The sequence below is a fragment of the Rhamphochromis longiceps genome, linkage group LG7 (assembly GCF_057381845.1).
Source record: "Rhamphochromis longiceps isolate RC_006_pf linkage group LG7, R_longiceps_female_GT1.1, whole genome shotgun sequence".
Taxonomy (NCBI): Eukaryota; Metazoa; Chordata; class Actinopteri; order Cichliformes; family Cichlidae; genus Rhamphochromis; species Rhamphochromis longiceps.
This window is the reverse complement of record NC_140563.1, coordinates 53863399-53880769: the sequence shown is the minus strand read 5'-3', so window position 1 is coordinate 53880769 and position 17371 is coordinate 53863399. Positions and strand designations below refer to the sequence as shown.

The 17371-nt window shown below is 41.3% G+C and overlaps 1 protein-coding gene across 3 annotated transcripts in view; it reads left to right on the top strand.

Annotated features, from left to right (window-relative positions):
- Window positions 1-17371, top strand: part of col5a1 (procollagen, type V, alpha 1) — a 74867-nt gene that overhangs the window by 13073 nt on the left and 44423 nt on the right. For all 3 annotated transcript variants that reach the window (XM_085414303.1, XM_085414302.1, XM_085414301.1), the window contains exons 2-4: window positions 2531-2698; window positions 8324-8537; window positions 8880-9042. In XM_085414303.1, coding sequence (XP_085270429.1) covers window positions 2531-2698; window positions 8324-8537; window positions 8880-9042 — 545 coding nt within the window. The remainder of the gene's footprint in view (window positions 1-2530; window positions 2699-8323; window positions 8538-8879; window positions 9043-17371) is intronic.

Below are 17371 nucleotides of genomic sequence, written 5' to 3'. Positions count from 1 at the left end.
CATCAGCCTTATAAATAATCTTCCTGTGTGGTTAATAATGGATTATAGAGGCTTCAGATGGATATTTTGATGAATAGATTGTGCTTGCTAATGCCATTTAAGAAGTGTGAAGATACAGGGTAAGTTGTTTTTTCGGCCAAATATTTCTCACATTATCAATTGAGGAATGACACAGATATTGAAAGCAAATGCATACTTTAAATGAGTTAAAGTATTCTAAACTTTTTCAACTCTGGAGGGTGACCAATGTATCAGCAGGCTGATATTATCTAATTGCCAGTCTGTTGGTATTTGTTTTTATAACAGTTGCTAAATGAAAAATGAAAATGAAATCAAGAGAGAGGAGAAACACCCTTCAACCATGTTATGAGTGTTAGCGTTGCATAGTTTGTCCACCAGAGGGCACTGCACCCTCCCTGTTTGTATCGCAAAACTCTGCCACAAACACAACAAGCAGCTAACCTGAACAGAGTCGAGTAACACAAAGGGTAAATCAATATCTACACATAATGAATTTTATGGAAATCTGTTCACGTGTTTGAAAAAATAAAATCAGTGGATATTTTGAAACATATTGGCCTTAAAAATCAGTCTATATGATGATAGGTGGACCAAGTTTTCACAGGCTTTGTTCGCCTTGTGCCGCGTGACTCCTTCAGTAGGAATAGGCTCTTCTGACCTTTTGTTCATGAAGCAATAATGATGTAGAACACGAATGCGGATTAGTAATCTATCAATGAGGAAATTTGTACAAGAAGCACATTTCCATTAGTGTGATATATCATTACTCTGCTGCTGAGCTCTGAAAGTAAGCCTCATTAGGTGAACCTCTGTCATCATGACTGAATGATAGACATTTTCTGGCTGCTGCGTGAGCTGCTGCTTCATTGTGAGCTGATGACAGACGAAGCTCTTTGTGTTTAGACCCTTCACCCGCGCAGAGGCTCTGTCATCCTGTGGGTTTGGACTGACAGGAATATAAGAGTAGTTATCTTTTTGACATACTCACAGGCTTGACTTGTTGGGGTTTTAAACAGATGGGTGCAGTGGGTGTAAAAGAGCTGCTATCACAAATCCCTTAACCACTTTTGCCTAATATGACCCCAGCACAACAACACAGTGTAACTCGGACACGACTCGAATCGTACAACTTTCTTGCCTTTACAAAGTAATATCTGAACTGGAAACAGATGCTTCAGCATTCTTGCTTTGTGTTCATTGCCAACCTGATGTTTTAGTAAAACAAGCAAACAAATAAAAACAGTATGATTTTTATTTTACTAATTGTAGCCTTAGACATCAGCAGCCCTCTTTAGCTAGTTCTTTGTATAAGATAATGTCGGAAACATGCAATCAAACCTTCGAGGATGAGGAGGAAGTTTTTCTTTTACGAAGCCTGCACAGCTGCAGAGGAACACGTGCATCCAAAGTACTCTTAACTGAAAACCTCTGTTTAGGACGCCCCCCTCCCCCCCTTTTTTTCTTTTTAATTGATCTGCTCTGAACGTGAGTCATGTGTAATGACATCCAGCTGGAGGTTGCTGCAGGGCAATGGAGAATGCACTCAAAGACTATTTAGAGATGCCTGTTCACCTTTCTTAGCAGCCCTTTCACTCTTAGATGGATGGGACCATTGAACATTTTTTTAAACAATGTGTGTGGTCTGTGTAGACCGAAAAAGACACAGCTTTACCTGTGTGTGGGCGTGTTTTTAATCTTGTCTAGTGGGTTGGCCCTTGGTATTCACATAACAATACAAAAATGCTTTCTTTTTTTCTTTCCTAACTCTACTGCCATAACCCCCTCTGTTGTCCTTTTTTTAGATTGTCCTTTCAAAAATGAGGACAGCCTTTGATCCTCAGTCATTATGTGACCGTCCCTATAGTCGTGACCCTGTGTGCTATTGTCCAGAACCTTTCTTGGGCAATGCTTGGTACTAATGTGTGTCATTGGGTAGCTTGCTATCTGTGCATCTGGCTGCAGGAACAGCTGTTTGTCCTGGGTGGTTTTGGCATGTGACAGTGCGGTCCAGGGTCAAACCTCGTGTCACATTGTTCTGACCTAGTGTACTTCTGTGGTGGCCTGGTTACAGCTTGGACGACCGGCTTGAGAGTGTGCTAATTGCATGGTTGTGGTCTAAGGGAGGCAGCGGTAGATTTAACATAGCAGGGAAAGAGATGGAAGGATGGGTTTTGGTGCAGCTGAAACCAGTGATCATGGGTGATCTATAAATGGGCATGTCTCTGTTTAGCGCCTAAATGGATAACAGAAATCTTCACTGAACCACAACAGTGGAGTCTCCTGCTGAGTAACTAGTGCTTCTAAGTCAGCAAAGGACAGAAAATAGATTGAGTGTGCCATAATTAAGGCTTGCTTAATATGCAGAAGTTTGGAGTTGCACAAACTCTGCAGTGGCATTGTTTTAGCAATGCGCTGGCCTTCATAGAGACTAGCCAAATGCTCCGAAGTTAAGTTTGTTGAATATGAATCTAATGTCCTTTTTGTGTGTTTCTCTCTCTCTTCTCTGCAGTGGAACCAGCAGACCTCTTGAAGATTTTAGATTTTCACAGTTTACCCGAAGGTGTTACGAAAACAACGGGATTGTGCTCACATAGAAGGTCATCACAAGGACCCGATGTGGCTTACAGAGTATCCAAAGATGCCCAGCTCAGTGCCCCCACCAAACAGCTGTACCCAGGTGAGTATATGACTCAAGGAACTTTTCATGCTGCACATGTTCAACTAAGAAGTAATTTAAGAACTTGCAATGAAGAATTTCTCCTCTTTCAAACATGAAACACATAACACTACAATAACGCCAAATCACATCAGCAATCACCTCAAGGTGCTCTATATCGTAACACAAACACCGTACAATTATAGAGAGAAAACCCCTACAATCAGACAACCCCCTATGAGCAAACACTCGGTGACAGTGAGAAGGAAAAACTCCTTTTTAGCGGGAATAAACCTTTTTCTGCTTAAAGACATTTTCCCAGGTTTTAAAGTTAAAGTCTTACCATCTGTTTGGCTTTCGTGACCTTTAATCCTACTTCACATTAAACTCCAAATATAACGTCTTAACTTGGCTGGATAGCATTTTGCATTTGCTCCCGTCTAGTCTGTTCCTTTCTCCCCCTCCAGATTCGCAGTTTTGTCCATTAGCATAAGCTGATAATTTATCTCGACTCTACCTTTAACTTCTAGGTTTTAAAATGGCTGTGCCTGCTGTTTAATCTTTAAGTCCCCTGCAAACATGTTGACATCTTGCTAATGCATGTCCAAGTGCGTCTGTATTTTTTACTGAAACAAATTGCCTACCACGTGTGGACACTTTTAGCAAATGTTGGTAAAAGAACGATAATGAAAGTGCACATCAGATGCATTGCCCTGTAATATTTAATGTCGCAGCAGGAGGAGCTGGGTGATGAAAAAGCAGCGAAAATATGGTTGGTGGATGGGAGGGAAGCCTGGGGTTCCACTTTTCTGTGTTCTATCATGCTGACGTGGCTTTGAGTTACTGCTATATACTGTGCTGCAGTGCTTCTTTCCTTTCTCCCCTCCCTCTCCAGCGCTCTTTCCTTGCTCTTCTCCCTCCTTCTCTCATTTTTTCCCTCAAGCGTCATCGCTTCTCCCTCTATCATTTCTCCTAGACTGCTTCTGCCTTGCAGTGTTTTCTTCCTTTGTCTTTGCTGTATTTTTTTTTTTTTCCCCATAAAACATAAATTAAAAAACCCACAGTTTCATGACCCAGACAACCAATTTCTGAAAATGATTGTGATTGTTGCCTTTCCTTTGGCTTACAGATATAAAAAGCCGGTGAGGTCTAGATATAGCAACAAGAGAGAAATAATATCCCTTCCTGTGCGCTAAGCTTCCACAAAGTTTAGATTGGATGGCAACTCCATTCGTGGTCTTCTAAGATGCTACATTGGCCTTGGTGGATCTTTGATCCGTGGCATAACTCTTCCTAGGGGCTTAATGTAGAGCTGCAAGGCTCCTGTGGGCTGCATGCCCTTACATGCCCTCCAATCAAACAAATACTGTTCACTTTGATGCTTTCTCTGTTTAGACACACATGCTGTAATTACACACATGCTACGCTGGATCATCCAAAATAACAGTCTATATAAAACAAACCAACTGGAGGAATTCACAACAGGCACCGCACAGTCTTAAGGTGCAAACAGACTAACTAGCTGTCGTTGGCTTGAAGGCTTTAAAATTCACTCGCAGTGTTTGTGATGTGGCCATCTCTTGCCTTTATGGTACAAGAACATAGAGCTAATATATTCCAGAAGGCAGTTGAGGTCATTTTATCCGGTTCTTTTTCCCCTCTTTAACTAAGTTTGCTACTTTAGTCTGGAGGTACAGTTTGAGTTATGACTTCAGTCTGGAGGTACAGTTTGCTTTAATTATTGAAAAGGTACAAAAAAGTCACACATAGAAAATAAAGGCATACAAATACAATTGTTTTGCTTTACAATAATGGTATTGAAACAAAAGCACACTAGCACCGGCTAAGATCACACCGCCTTGTGACCCCATAGCCACAGACAGCTTGTGATGATGTGTTGGAAAAGAGCAAGTGCAGACATGCACTCATTAGGCAAACATGTGGAAGAGATGATTCATTTGAAACTTCTGAGGCACCCTGAACAGAAGAGACCTTTCTTACCTTTATTAAGTGAAGGAGCTGGGAAGAAACTGGGCAATAAAACTGCCTCTCTCTTAAACTACAACCCATCAAGAACAAATAAGCATCTGAGAATTCATTGCAATGGAAATTGCAGTAAATCCCAATCTGGGCATTTTAATTTTGTCCATTTGGAACATTTTTTTCTTTACCTTCTGCGTATGTTGTGCGCCATCATAAACAATAGCCATCAAACACCAAAGGAAGAAAGACTCAGCAAATCCTAGGTTCTCTGAATGGGGTTAGCTGTAACTTAGCCTGCAAACCTGTGGTCACAACTGCTTTAGCTAGACGGCACCGACCACAGATGGCCAGGGGCTTCTGCTACAGCTTAACTCACAAGCTGTAAAAGCAATCACGGTTCTGTTGTGTGCCAGCATCCCTCAAGAGTGATATGTTGCATTCAGTGCCACATGCTACATATATAGTGGCATTTAATTTCAAGCAAAACTAGGTTGTAATCGTGTTTACTACTATTTATTTGGAAGATTTTGTAGAATTCATGGATGGACAATTAATTCTCCATGAGAAACAGGGAGTCTGCTGTGGAGAGCTGCACAAATAAGCCTATAAAGAGTTTATAGAATAACTCCAAGCTCATTGGTGTGGCCGTCCACAACAGTCATAGTTTCTCATGTGGGCCCATGGGAAAATTGCCTATCTCAGACTTAGATGTACAACATGATCTTTGAGGGCAAGCTCAATGACTCCAGAGTAAGACAGTAATAACATGTCATATCACAGCTAAAATGTTTTTTTATTATTAGTGTTTTCTTAAGTTGTACAGTGGGAGCTGTTTACATTAGAGCCACTTACTGTTATGTTAAGTCACTTCACTGTTTCGTCCTATTGCTAGGTGCACTCCTTTGCAAACAGACAGCTCTGCAAGGCAGTTGTTGTCTCTGCAGCAATATGCAGTCCCACAGGAATGCAGCTTGTCTCATACAGAAGAAGAGAGTTGGACACAGTGATGACTGAATGACCAATTACAGGACACAAAGCTTTCTACCCCATTACCTGCGTGTATGCACTCTAACAGATGGCAGACATCATCAGAGAAAGTGCCGCCATAACCGGGTCCCATGCTGACGTTTTGTGCATTCTCTGAGGCTCTGTAAGTTTTGTTGAGGAAGAATACTCAGGCGTACACATCACATACCTGTAGCATGATATCACAGGACAAGACATTCCCTCTGCCCTTTCCTACGTGACGAATAAAAGATAGATACAAACTCTTCAGCAAAATCTGGAGTAAAATGCTGGATTTAGTCTGGCTAGCTGGAGGCGTCTTTGAGTTTCCTGTGACCTTTTTTGGCCTGACACTGGTGGCTGAGATGCCAGAGTAAACTCTCGGGACTGTTGGCACCCCAGCCTTTCCATTCCTACCATGTTGGCACAGACGCACACTGACAACACGAACACACACGAGGTATGAGGTATCTCTCATCTGGTGGCCTGGAGCAGCAGGTTGAGAAACACATTCTGGTGGGGGGGTTAGATTTTCTCATGCTGGGTTTGGGTCGTTATAGTCCCAGCAGGGCAGATACAGTAGGACGATGCTTTGCAATTTGCTGCTTACACTCCACAGAACACCCACTCATTTTCCCGTGTGCTCTGGTTTCCCTTTCACCCCTTAGCTGACCCTTCACTTCTGAACAAACAGCCTTCACCAAACCACTGCTGAATCACTGCCTGAGTGTCTGACGTGGCTATTGTGCAAGACAGATGCAGCACTAAATTTCCTTAATTGTGTTTCTTTGTTCTGGTATTTCCCACTTGCATTGTTTATATCATAGTGCTTTAATTTCATGTTCACTATGCAATCAGCCAAAGATTTGTGGATCTGTCTTCCTTACAAAACGCTAACATCTCAGGAGCTTTTTTTTGAAGAGCTGCCTTGCTTGTCTGTGTTCTGTCTCTCCTTTTTCTCTGCTTTGCACCGTCCCACTGAAGCATCTGTCAATTAAAGCAATGTTTTTCATATGATGCCAAGCAGAATTCCTGAGGGAGCTCACTGCCAAGGCATGTGCTCTCCGCATGATGCGATCTGATGCCTAGCGTTTAATGAAGGAATGATAGAAAAAGGCAGGAAGACAAGACAGGAAGGCAAACAGACGTCCAGATGCTGACAAGGCTGAAGGCCGATGGGAAAAAAAAGAAGAAAGCGAACGAGTGGCGGTAGCAAAATTCAGAATCGGTTGACTACCAAGTAGAAATGACATACGTATACGAGTATTTGCTGAAACAAATATTCTGAGCTAAGGTGGCGGTGTGGATCTGAAGGACACTACAAGGCAGACTGCTTCGTCCTTAAATAAGCTATTCATTTTCGTGTTTGCTGTGCGCTCATGTGACCACCAGAGGTCGCCTGTGTAAACAGCGACTTCTTAAAACCCATGAAAACTGCTTTGCAGTTGAAGGTTAGACTAAAAAATTGTCTTCTCTTCTCGTCTCTTCTCTTCTCTAACCCGACTGAGGTCCTCTTTTTTTCCTCCACATTGTCTGATTGGCTAGTATTACCAAAGTTTCCCCAGTTTAGTTTAGCAGTGTCTTCATATTCTGAATATGGTGGCTGGGTAAGGGGCTTTACCAGCGTAGCCACTGTAGCCACAAACCCTGCCTTTCTTTTCCGGTTGTCTGGAAATCTCTGCTCCACACATGCTAAAGACTGGAGATTACAACTGGAATTCAAGTGGTTTCTTTGCTTATGTTCAGTATAATCCAGATAACAGTGGTGGCTTTAATACACTCTGGTTGCCTCCTGTTCTGAAAGGTCATCTGTGTTCCCAAATGTAGTCAGACCTTAGCACTATCTGGGAAGCAACAGTCTGCACAGACAGTTGGCAAGCTTCCTCCTTTTTGGAGGTCCTAAGAACACCCCACTACAGGAATTTGTCTGGCAGATGTTTTCCACACTGAAGCAAAATGCAGGAACTTGTGAGGCTTCTCAAAGGAGCCGAGCAGACGGAGGCCAACACATCCTCTTTATATATTTTTCTGCGTTTAAATACCACTATACTGCTGGTATTTCCATTTCCAGGCAATGTGTCTTTCATTATTTCTGCTGTAAAAATGTGTTGCTCCTCTCCAGCCCTTCATTGGTGTCTCGGCGTCTGCTAGACCCATCAGCTGTGGCAGAGGAGAGAAGCGGAGAGGAGGAGTTTGAAGGATAGTTTGACGAAGTCTCTGGGGATCACATGCTTTTGTCATTAATGCTTTTCACTCTGCGCTGCGCTGGAATCGATCCACTTTTTTTCCTCCCGCTAACTTTCATTTTACCGGCCAACCCGTTCAGATGAATCCTATCCGGTTATATTTTGGGCACTCAAAAATTTCTGGTGTTTCCGTTTGGTGCGCAAAACCAAATCTTTGATTCCACCAATATAAATGATATTTGTTAGTTTTTGTTCGATTTCCATTAGAAGCATCAGTAAAAAATAACCACACTCCCTTTAGACATCAAAGAACGCAGTCAGTCTCCTAAAATAACACAACGACTACAACCTTGCAAAAGCAAACCTCATACTTCATTCCTCTTACGATGATGAATGGTTACGGCTGCTTATAAGTCTCCAAAAAAAATAAATGTTTTTCTCTTTCTATCAAACCCACCATTTGTCCTGCCAGGTGATGTCTTCCCTGAGGACTTTTCCATCATGGCCACAGTGAAGCCTAAGAAGGGCAGCCAGTCCTTCCTGTTGTCTCTGTACAATGAACAGGGCATCCAGCAGCTTGGTCTAGAAGTGGGCCGCTCTCCAGTCTTCCTGTATGAGGACCACACAGGCAGACCCAGCCCCGAGGACTACCCCCTCTTCAGAGGAGTCAACCTAGCCGACGGAAAGTAAGTGCAGTCTTTCACCTCACTTGTACAAAACGCTTAAAAAGCGTGTCAGGCTCTACTTTTAAAACAATTTTAAATCATTCTATTAGAGTGGACCCTCACGATGATGGTAGGCTTTGACAGCAGTTTTGTTTAAATTTAGAAGTTTGGAAGCAACTTTTTGTCACTCTCAACCTTAAGTGTCATTGACTGCGTAACCTCACTACGCTACTAACAACTAGGATTTGAGATTGTATTTCACTTTGGAAGACAGAGATGGATAGATTCGAATTCAAATGGACAAACACAAAAAGAGGCCTGTAATCCAGTAAGTGTGTGAATTGATTGTACCTCCCATTCCAGGTGGCATCGAGTGGCCATCAGCGTGCACAAGCAGACCATCACCCTCATTCTGGACTGTAAAAAGAAGACCACACAGAAGTTACTCCGAAGTCCCCAACCAGTCATTGATACCAAAGGAATTATAGTGTTTGGAACAAGAATACTTGATGAAGAAGTCTTTGAGGTAGGCGTTAAACTCAAACTTTTAATCCGAGCTTTGTATATAGTATAATTTGGCAAATTTGATGGGTCATTTGGGACTGTTTGCTTCATGGACTGCTGGCTTGCCATTTATTCCAGGTTCAAATTAGCTTCAGCTTTTGCTGTTTTCATGTTGAAAGGCTGTATGAAAATGAAAAAACAAAACAAACAGTGCCTTTAAACAGATGATTTAGGCCCATTTCTATATAATCAGACTCATCCTTTTTAATTACAGCACAGACACATGTGGCTGTGGTGCCAATGGTGGTCATCCCCAGTCCCCAATTCTTTTGAAATACTGCTTGAAATTGGGGACTGCGGGAGAGGCCGCATCCTCTATAGAGATATTTGGCTTGCCCTAGTCCACCAGCATCTGATCCTCCTGCCACCCACTCTTTCACACGCACACAATCGTAAATCAGACTTAATTTAAGGTACCACATATCCCACATCGTCCGCAAAAGAACTTGGTGTCCTGCAGTTCCCTTCTGCTGCCAGCTGTGCTAGATTTGCTTGCTGCTCAGTTCATCCTCTTTTGCTGTTTCAAAGTGTTGCCTTATTGTAGCTAAATCTATAATCAAGCTGTTATAGTTCTCTTTGCGGCTTCACGTCTGGATTCTTTGTTTAAAAGGGCTATGACACTTCGCTTTACAGAGGTTTTTCCACAGGCAGCTACTTGTTTCAGTTATTAGAATAAGAGCTTTATTCCTTCCACCCCTTCTCTTCCGTTTATGCTTAATAAAGATAGGGAGTCAAAAGATGTATGATAATCTGACTGGTGAGAAGAAGCTTTTTGTGCTTTATAATACCTGCAAGTCCCTGATATGGCTCAAAAAGTGTTTGTGCACTATGAATTCATTTGGACAGTTCCTGTAAGAGAGCTTTTGTTGGGTTCCTGTAACAAGTTTTTGTCTGAATATGTGTGTCTCTTAAACCTGACCCCTGTGTTTGTGAGGAACACAGACACACACACAGACACACCAAAATATTCTGAGAGGCACAAAGAATAGTGTTGCCTTTGTCCCTTTGGAGTTGTGCTTGTTTAAAAGAGGGGATTAGTCTGCGAGGCCAAAGCCCTCAATAATAATTAGTAACAGAGGCTGACTGATGTGACTGATCCTTAGCCAGCTGACCTTTAACCTTACTGTTACTCAGCCGTATCAGATGAAGAGAAAGAAATATGACATCACTTCCCTAGCCACTGTCGCTAAAGTTTCCCTGAAAGACATGGACAAAATTATAGCCTTGTAAACAAAATCGAGTTTCTAAGTAAGAGACTTATCTGCAAAATGAACTCTACATATGAAGCTTTTTATCCAATGTTGTGGGGAAAATGTGGTTCATGAGGGAAAAAGGGAAGGATGCCAATTTTACTGGAGCACAAATAAAGATATCGTGTCATCTGTTTATATGTCTGCATTCTGTGTTACAGCCATTATTTCCCCTCTTCAGCCTATTAGCTCACAGCTGCCAAAAAGATGACGGCATTTATCCGTTTGTAACTCTGCTCTACTTCTATTATTTGCCCCTAGCATACAAATCAGGAGATCGGGGTGATAGTGGAACAATTAAATCTTAGCCAGCAATTTTAGCGGCGGTAACAGTTCAGTAGTTACCGTGGGAACGGACAGATATTTTGTGGGAGATGTTTAAAGCCCCCCCTGCTGTGCGTCTGCCAGTTAGGAGACAGGACAGGCTCCAGTGCTGCAGAAAATGGAAAGTATGCCACATAGTTTCCAAATTATGCTCAGGTTGCACTCCTTTTCCTCTCATTACTCTCTTTGTAGTTTAGTCTGATCCCGTGTTGACTTTTGCCAGAGCTGGTTACCCCCGAGAGCTGGTAAGTGTGAAAACACAAAATAACATATGTGATTTCACTGTCGGACCTTTACATTAGAGTCTGGGGATTTCCAGGTCAATTTCTTCAGAAAACTGCAAACCTTTATTTTTATTTTTTGCACGATACTTAAAAAGAAAACATAATTGCTGGTAATTGCTGATTTATAAGAGATTTTAAAAATGACATACTTAATGGGTCCTAAAGGGAAAGTACAACCCCGAATCACATTTACATATTTTCCTTCTTGCCTGTATTGCCTCTTAATCCATTTCACTTGTTTTGGAGAGAAAAACATGAAGTGAAAAGATTAGGATTTATCACACTGTTAAATCAGAGTGATTGGTGATTGGTGCTATACTTCTTTTTTTAATGGAGCCTTTCCTTTGCATACAGTAGTAAGAAGAAAAGCAGTACTTATATGCTTAGGTGGTTTGTGGTTTGGTTTCTGACAAGGTTTTTGTGGTCACAAAGAGCCTGTCTGTCCTCTTGCACCACTCTATTTTAGTTGCTTGGTTAAGGGTGCTATGTTTGTATGGAAGCCCGTTTCCGCCACTAAATAAAAAAAAAAAGCTAGTATCCATAACTCGAAATTTCGAGTTATTTTCTCGAAATTTCAACTTATTAACTCGAAATTTCGAGTTAAATTTCGAGTTAGCTTTGCCAATCAAAAATATACACCTGGAAGCATATGGCGCAGAGGAACGCGCACTCAAAAACGGATCCCAACAAATTGGCGCTTTCGCGAGTATGTTTGCTGATAGTAACACCATGTGATTCAGCTAATAACACAGGGATTTCATAATTTGTGAAGCCAGGCTGAGAACACTCAGCAATCTGTGCATTCACGACTGGATGTAATACCGGTAGCTTAGCTGTAGCATTTGTAGCTGAGGGCCTCAGCTTCCGGGTAACGAGGAAATGACGTCATTCATGTAGATTACGGATTGGCAGCGCTAACTCGAAATTGCGAGTTGCTTTTCTCAAAATTTTGAGTTAATAAATCGAAATTTTGAGTTAATATGTCGAAATTTCGAGAAAGTAACTCGGAATTTCGAGAAAATAACTCGAAATTTTGAGTTATGGATCCTTTTTTTTTTAGTGGCGGAAACGGGCTTCCATAGTGTTTGCGCTTGTGCCAATAAAAAGTGTGAAGGGAATTAAAAAGATTTTTAGGTGTGCAAGTAAGCAAACTTTTTTTGGAACCAGGTACAGTAATTGGTGCTGTTGCAAACTAATTGTAATCTTTTGTTTTTTCCCTTTTTCTCTATGATTGTTGTTTGAATGCTATCAATTGCCGCCATTATTCAGTATAAGCTGCTTTATATCATAGGTTAAAGACCCTACAATATTAATGGGAAAACCCTAACAATCACATGACCCTCCTATGAGCAAGCACTTGGCAACAGTGAGAAGGAAAAACTCTCTTTTAACAGGAAGAAACCTCCTGGAGAACCAGGCTCAGGGAGGGCCGGCCATGTGTGAAATATCTTCTTGAAGTTTTCACTTGTTTTGAGATGATGACCATGGATCAGTAGAGCTACTCCTCATACACTGAAATGCGGAAGTGCAAGCATAAAGTTTTGTGTGTGTTTAAAGCAGATTTAATGTAAAATGAATGTAATAAAAATGACTACACTCATTTTATCCATTAATTTGAAAGCAAGTCAAAGATCGCCTTGATTGTTGAAATATTGGTTACGCTGACCAGTGTCACCCCTGAGATCATCATTTTGTGGTTTAAATCTGCTTAAGAGTGCTTTCCACAGCTATGGTCTTCTCATTAGGATTAACAGTTCTTTGATTCAATGAACAAACTCCCTGAAACAGCAAATGAGAGTGTAGCCTGTGTAGCATTTAGCTTGGTTGACATAGCTAGCTAACATGAGGTCTTTTAGAAAGTTGTTTACTCTCATACCCTTACATTCTCTTCCTCATATTTTTTAATTTCGATTAAACCTTCACTTATTTTCTGTTATATGTTTAGCTCCGGAAAATATTCACACAAGAGTTAAAGCAAGGTGCCGTTTTATGTTTGGGAATGCAACCTGGAATGCTGACCCCTGCTGGTCTTTGCAAAATCTACACAAAAGTGGTAGACTGGTCATTCTAAGAGAATAAGCGTGTCATCAACCAACATTAGATTAAGGTGTTTTGAAAACTATCAAATTAACATTAGCATAACAAAATTGCAATATAAAGAGTAGCTAAATCACCTTAAAGGGTACTTCTCTGACAGATATACCTGTGGGTACAGATTAGATATTATTGTTTCTCTGTTTGGATGTATTTCTAGTGTCTCTTTATCTCTGCATGAAAGACTCCAGATTCTAAATGTACCCCTGATTTCCTTGTTCAATGTTGTTTCAAACTGAGTTTGCCAAGAACAATCAGAGATAATTTAATACCCATCCCTTAGTTGTAAGTAGCATTCAGTGAAATGGCGACCTGTGGTTGGTCTGAGGTAACCTAAGTGGGACAGATGAACCACTTGGCCCCACTCAGAGTTAATCCACAGGGGAAAGCGGTTGAATTGAAGCAACTGAGGTGGAGATGTGCAAACACAGCACTTCTTGTCTGGCCAAAAGCACAGACAGCAACTTCCATGAATGTGGACAATGATATGGTGGAGTCTTTATCACAGAAAGATATATTCGGCCTGTTATAGGGGAAGACATCAGAGGGAAGTTTTGAGTGTACAGAAAACAAAATAATGTTCCGAAATGAGAAGGGCTGGAGGAGAGGGGGAGGTCAGAACAGGAGGTGTGGGTACAGAAGCCAAAAATGTTGGGTCATTCGCTGGAAAGAATGAGGAGTTCTCTCCCCAGCTGATGTCAGTCTTGGAACAGGAGCCGCACCACATGACATCATCCAGAGGTTTCCTTGGTATCCGCTGATAGGCTGTCCCAAGAGCGAATGGGAGGGTGAGTGATAAGTTTGGTAGGATAGGTAACAAAACAGAAGATGATTACGCTTTAGATATACAGAAATAAAGGATTAATGATGAAATGAATAGGGAGGGTTAAAAGTAATAGGGTAAGACTAAGGGAGCAGGGGAATGGGTCTGGAAGCCTTCAGTCGGAGTGGAAAGAAGCAAGTTGCGGGGCCCCTGTAGAGCAGATAGAGCCAGGAAAAACTAATAAAAAAATGCAACACATGAGCTTGATGCTCATAATGAGCTTTAATATTGTCATGGCCTGATGGGTTTTTACACATCCTGTTTTCCCATCTTCACCTCAGGACTTTCCTCCATTTTTTCCCGCCAACATCTTTATTGTTCACATGTTTCAGTCATCTAAGGTAAAGATTTGACAGAATGAGTGATATTTGCAGCAGACTTTGCAATCTCCCAATACACTTTGAACCCTTTGTCACTCAGTTTTCATTGGTCAGTTTGAGTGACTTTGCCAGACCTTGGCTTGGCTCCTGTGTTATTAATTTTTTTCTCAGTTAATAGTTTCAGTAGCTTTAGTAAAAGCATTTCAGTTTGTGGCTCTACTGTTAAAAATGTACGTGACCTCAGATTTCCATTGGGTGTCAGAAAGCAGTAGCAGTTTGTTCAGTTTTTCTAATGCGTGGATAATGGCCTCTCTTCTTTTGCCCCATTAGAGGAGGCCAAGAAATTTGATGCCCTGCTTGGGTCTCCATGACTGCTTTGTATAAAAAAAATTATAAGTGGAAATTTAGGTTCTTCCACAAAGAAAAGAAAGGGGGGAAAAGGAGATCCGGCTTCAAGTGGACAATAAAAGTGGTACACATAGTAATTAATCAAAGCATTACAAAAGTGTGTCTCTCATTTACACTGCTCATATATTACACAGGACTTCCTAATGTTATAGAAACTTTAAAAAAAAAAGTAGCCCCAATCTTATGTGTGTATGCATTTTCCCCCCTACTCAATATAATTCACTAGTATAGTGTGTGCTGGGTCATTTTTTCTGTTAGGTTGACTGTAACACAGTCAGAATTTAATGCAGAGTTTCGCCCGGGGCTGTCTTTGCTCTACAGAACTCCTTGAAAAGCTTATCCACGCATTTATTACATCCAGATTGGACTACTGTAACTCCCTCTACTCGGGCCTCCAACACTCCTCTCTTTGCCGGCTCCAGTTAATTCAAAATGCAGCTGCGCGTCTTTTAACAGGTACGAGAATTCATGAACACATAACTCCAATTTTAGCCAAATTACATTGGCTCCCTGTTAAATATCGTATAGATTTTAAAATTCTTTTGTTCACTTTTAATATTTTGAATAATTTAGCGCCCAGTTATCTTTCTGATTTACTCCATTCATACAATCCCAACAGGGCACTTAGATCATCCAACCATAGGCTCCTAGCACAACCTAGGACTCGAATGAAGTCGAGAGGCGACCGGGCCTTTGCATCCGTGGCACCCAGACTCTGGAATAACCTCCCCGTTCATATTCGCACTGCCGAGTCTATCCAGTCTTTTAAATTACGTCTTAAAACTTATTTTTTTACTTTGGCTTTTGATTCTGTCTAGTTGGCTGTTTTAGCTTGTTGCGTTGTTACCTATTGTTTGTTGTCCTCTTCTATTGTTTGTTTTAACTGTCTCATGTTTTTATTGACTGTGAAGCACTATGGTCAACACTGTTGTTTTTAATATGTGCTATATAAATAAATTTTGATTTGATTTGATTTGAGAACTCCAAATGAGGGATGAGGGATTGTACGGCGTGTGAGCCAGGGACCAGTGTTTCTGGATAGATCATCTCAAATGATCTCAAGGTCTCAAATAACCCTGAATTGCAATGTAGAGAGCCCTCAAATCCCCTGTTCAGAAGTGTGATGGCAAATTAGCCCTTGAGCGCAGACACTGAGAAGGCCACAAACATGGCTGATCAACATATAGCTCAGAGAAAGTTCTGTAACTACATTCCTAAATCCAATTCACTCATCTTACACTCTGCTTTCTGAATTCAAATGCATTCTGCCACAGTATAAATCCTTAATCCAAAGACGCCATGATGTTCAGTTTATATTGAAACTATTTCTATGAGATGCTGACTGATCATCATGATCATTTACAAGTCAGAAGCTAGTGGCGCTGTCAGTCTTTTTTTTTTTACATTTACATCTTTGTAATGGCATTTCAGTTCAATTAGATTAAATTTTATTTATATAGCGCCAAATCACACCTAAAGTCACTGCAAGGTACTTTATACTGTAAGTAAAGACCCTGGAATAATACAGAGAAATCCCCAACAATCAGATGACCCCCTATGAGCGCACACTTGGTGACAGTGGGAAGGAGAAACTCCCTTTTAACAGGAAGAAACCTCCAGCAAAACCTCTTTTTGTTTAAACTTTCCCAGATGCAACCAGTTGCGGCAGATGCAACCAGTTTGGGTGAGGGGTGGGCATAAATGGAGAGGGCACATATATCATGCAAACTCCAGTGAAATGCAATGCAATGCACAAAACCCAGCCCCTAAATATATGATAAAGTTTAATCAGCACTTGAAAAAAGTTCCAGCAGAAAGCTTTAGCTAATAAAGAACTCAGTGTATGATGCTGAAAGTCCTTACTGAAAGTTTAATTTACCCAATCACACAAGTACTTATATACCTAACATTACACTATGATGGCAACTGTGGATTGAACCACCAACCTTCTAATTAGTAGACAACTGTACTCCTTAAGCCACAGCTGTCTTTGCCTTTACTGTGGAAAAGGGTTGTGGTTAGTGATATAACTTTAAACCCCAAGTATATGGACCTGGATCCTAGTAGCCACTTGCTCCACATACTTATGTCTTCACGTGCTTCTTTGCATTATCTTGTCCAAGGTATACATCCTGCTTCACTGAAAAAGCACACTACTCTGTACATTCTAGGCCAGACATCACTATCCTTGGGATAGATGGAATTTCCACGGATAATTAAGATTTTCCTTAACTCATGTCAAAAGTTGATATTTCACTCCCTTTTTTTCTCCGTGTTATTCCTTTACTGTGTCAGCAAACCGTGAAGTGTGCCCTCAGCACTTTTTAATGTAGATTTCAGCAAATGCCCAAGCCAAATGCCCTCCTGGGTGAGTGAAGCGGTTTCAGCTTTCCCAAAAGAACAGGAAATGGGAATATGCCTTCCCGCAGTCCATAGAGATGTGGGATTAAAGTCTTATGTGCAGTGAGTGTCGCAGGGGCTGGGAAACTAAGGGTTAGAGTGACACGGGACATCCAGAGGGAATCAAAAAACTGGGCAGCGACAATGAGGTGGGGGAATGGTTACTGTAGGGGGCTGTGTTGTGGATAAGTGGGGCCGGCAGACAGACAGACATGTTGCTGTTGGCAGCAGCTCTGAGGACTGAGATTGGACTAGAGTCTGGAGGGGAAAGTGGATGAAAATTCAATTGATGTCTGACGACGGTTTACATTTATGCATTTTGCTTTAGTTTTCTGCACGTGCGTGTGTCTACACATATACTTCTATACCTACATGTGTGTGGTTATGT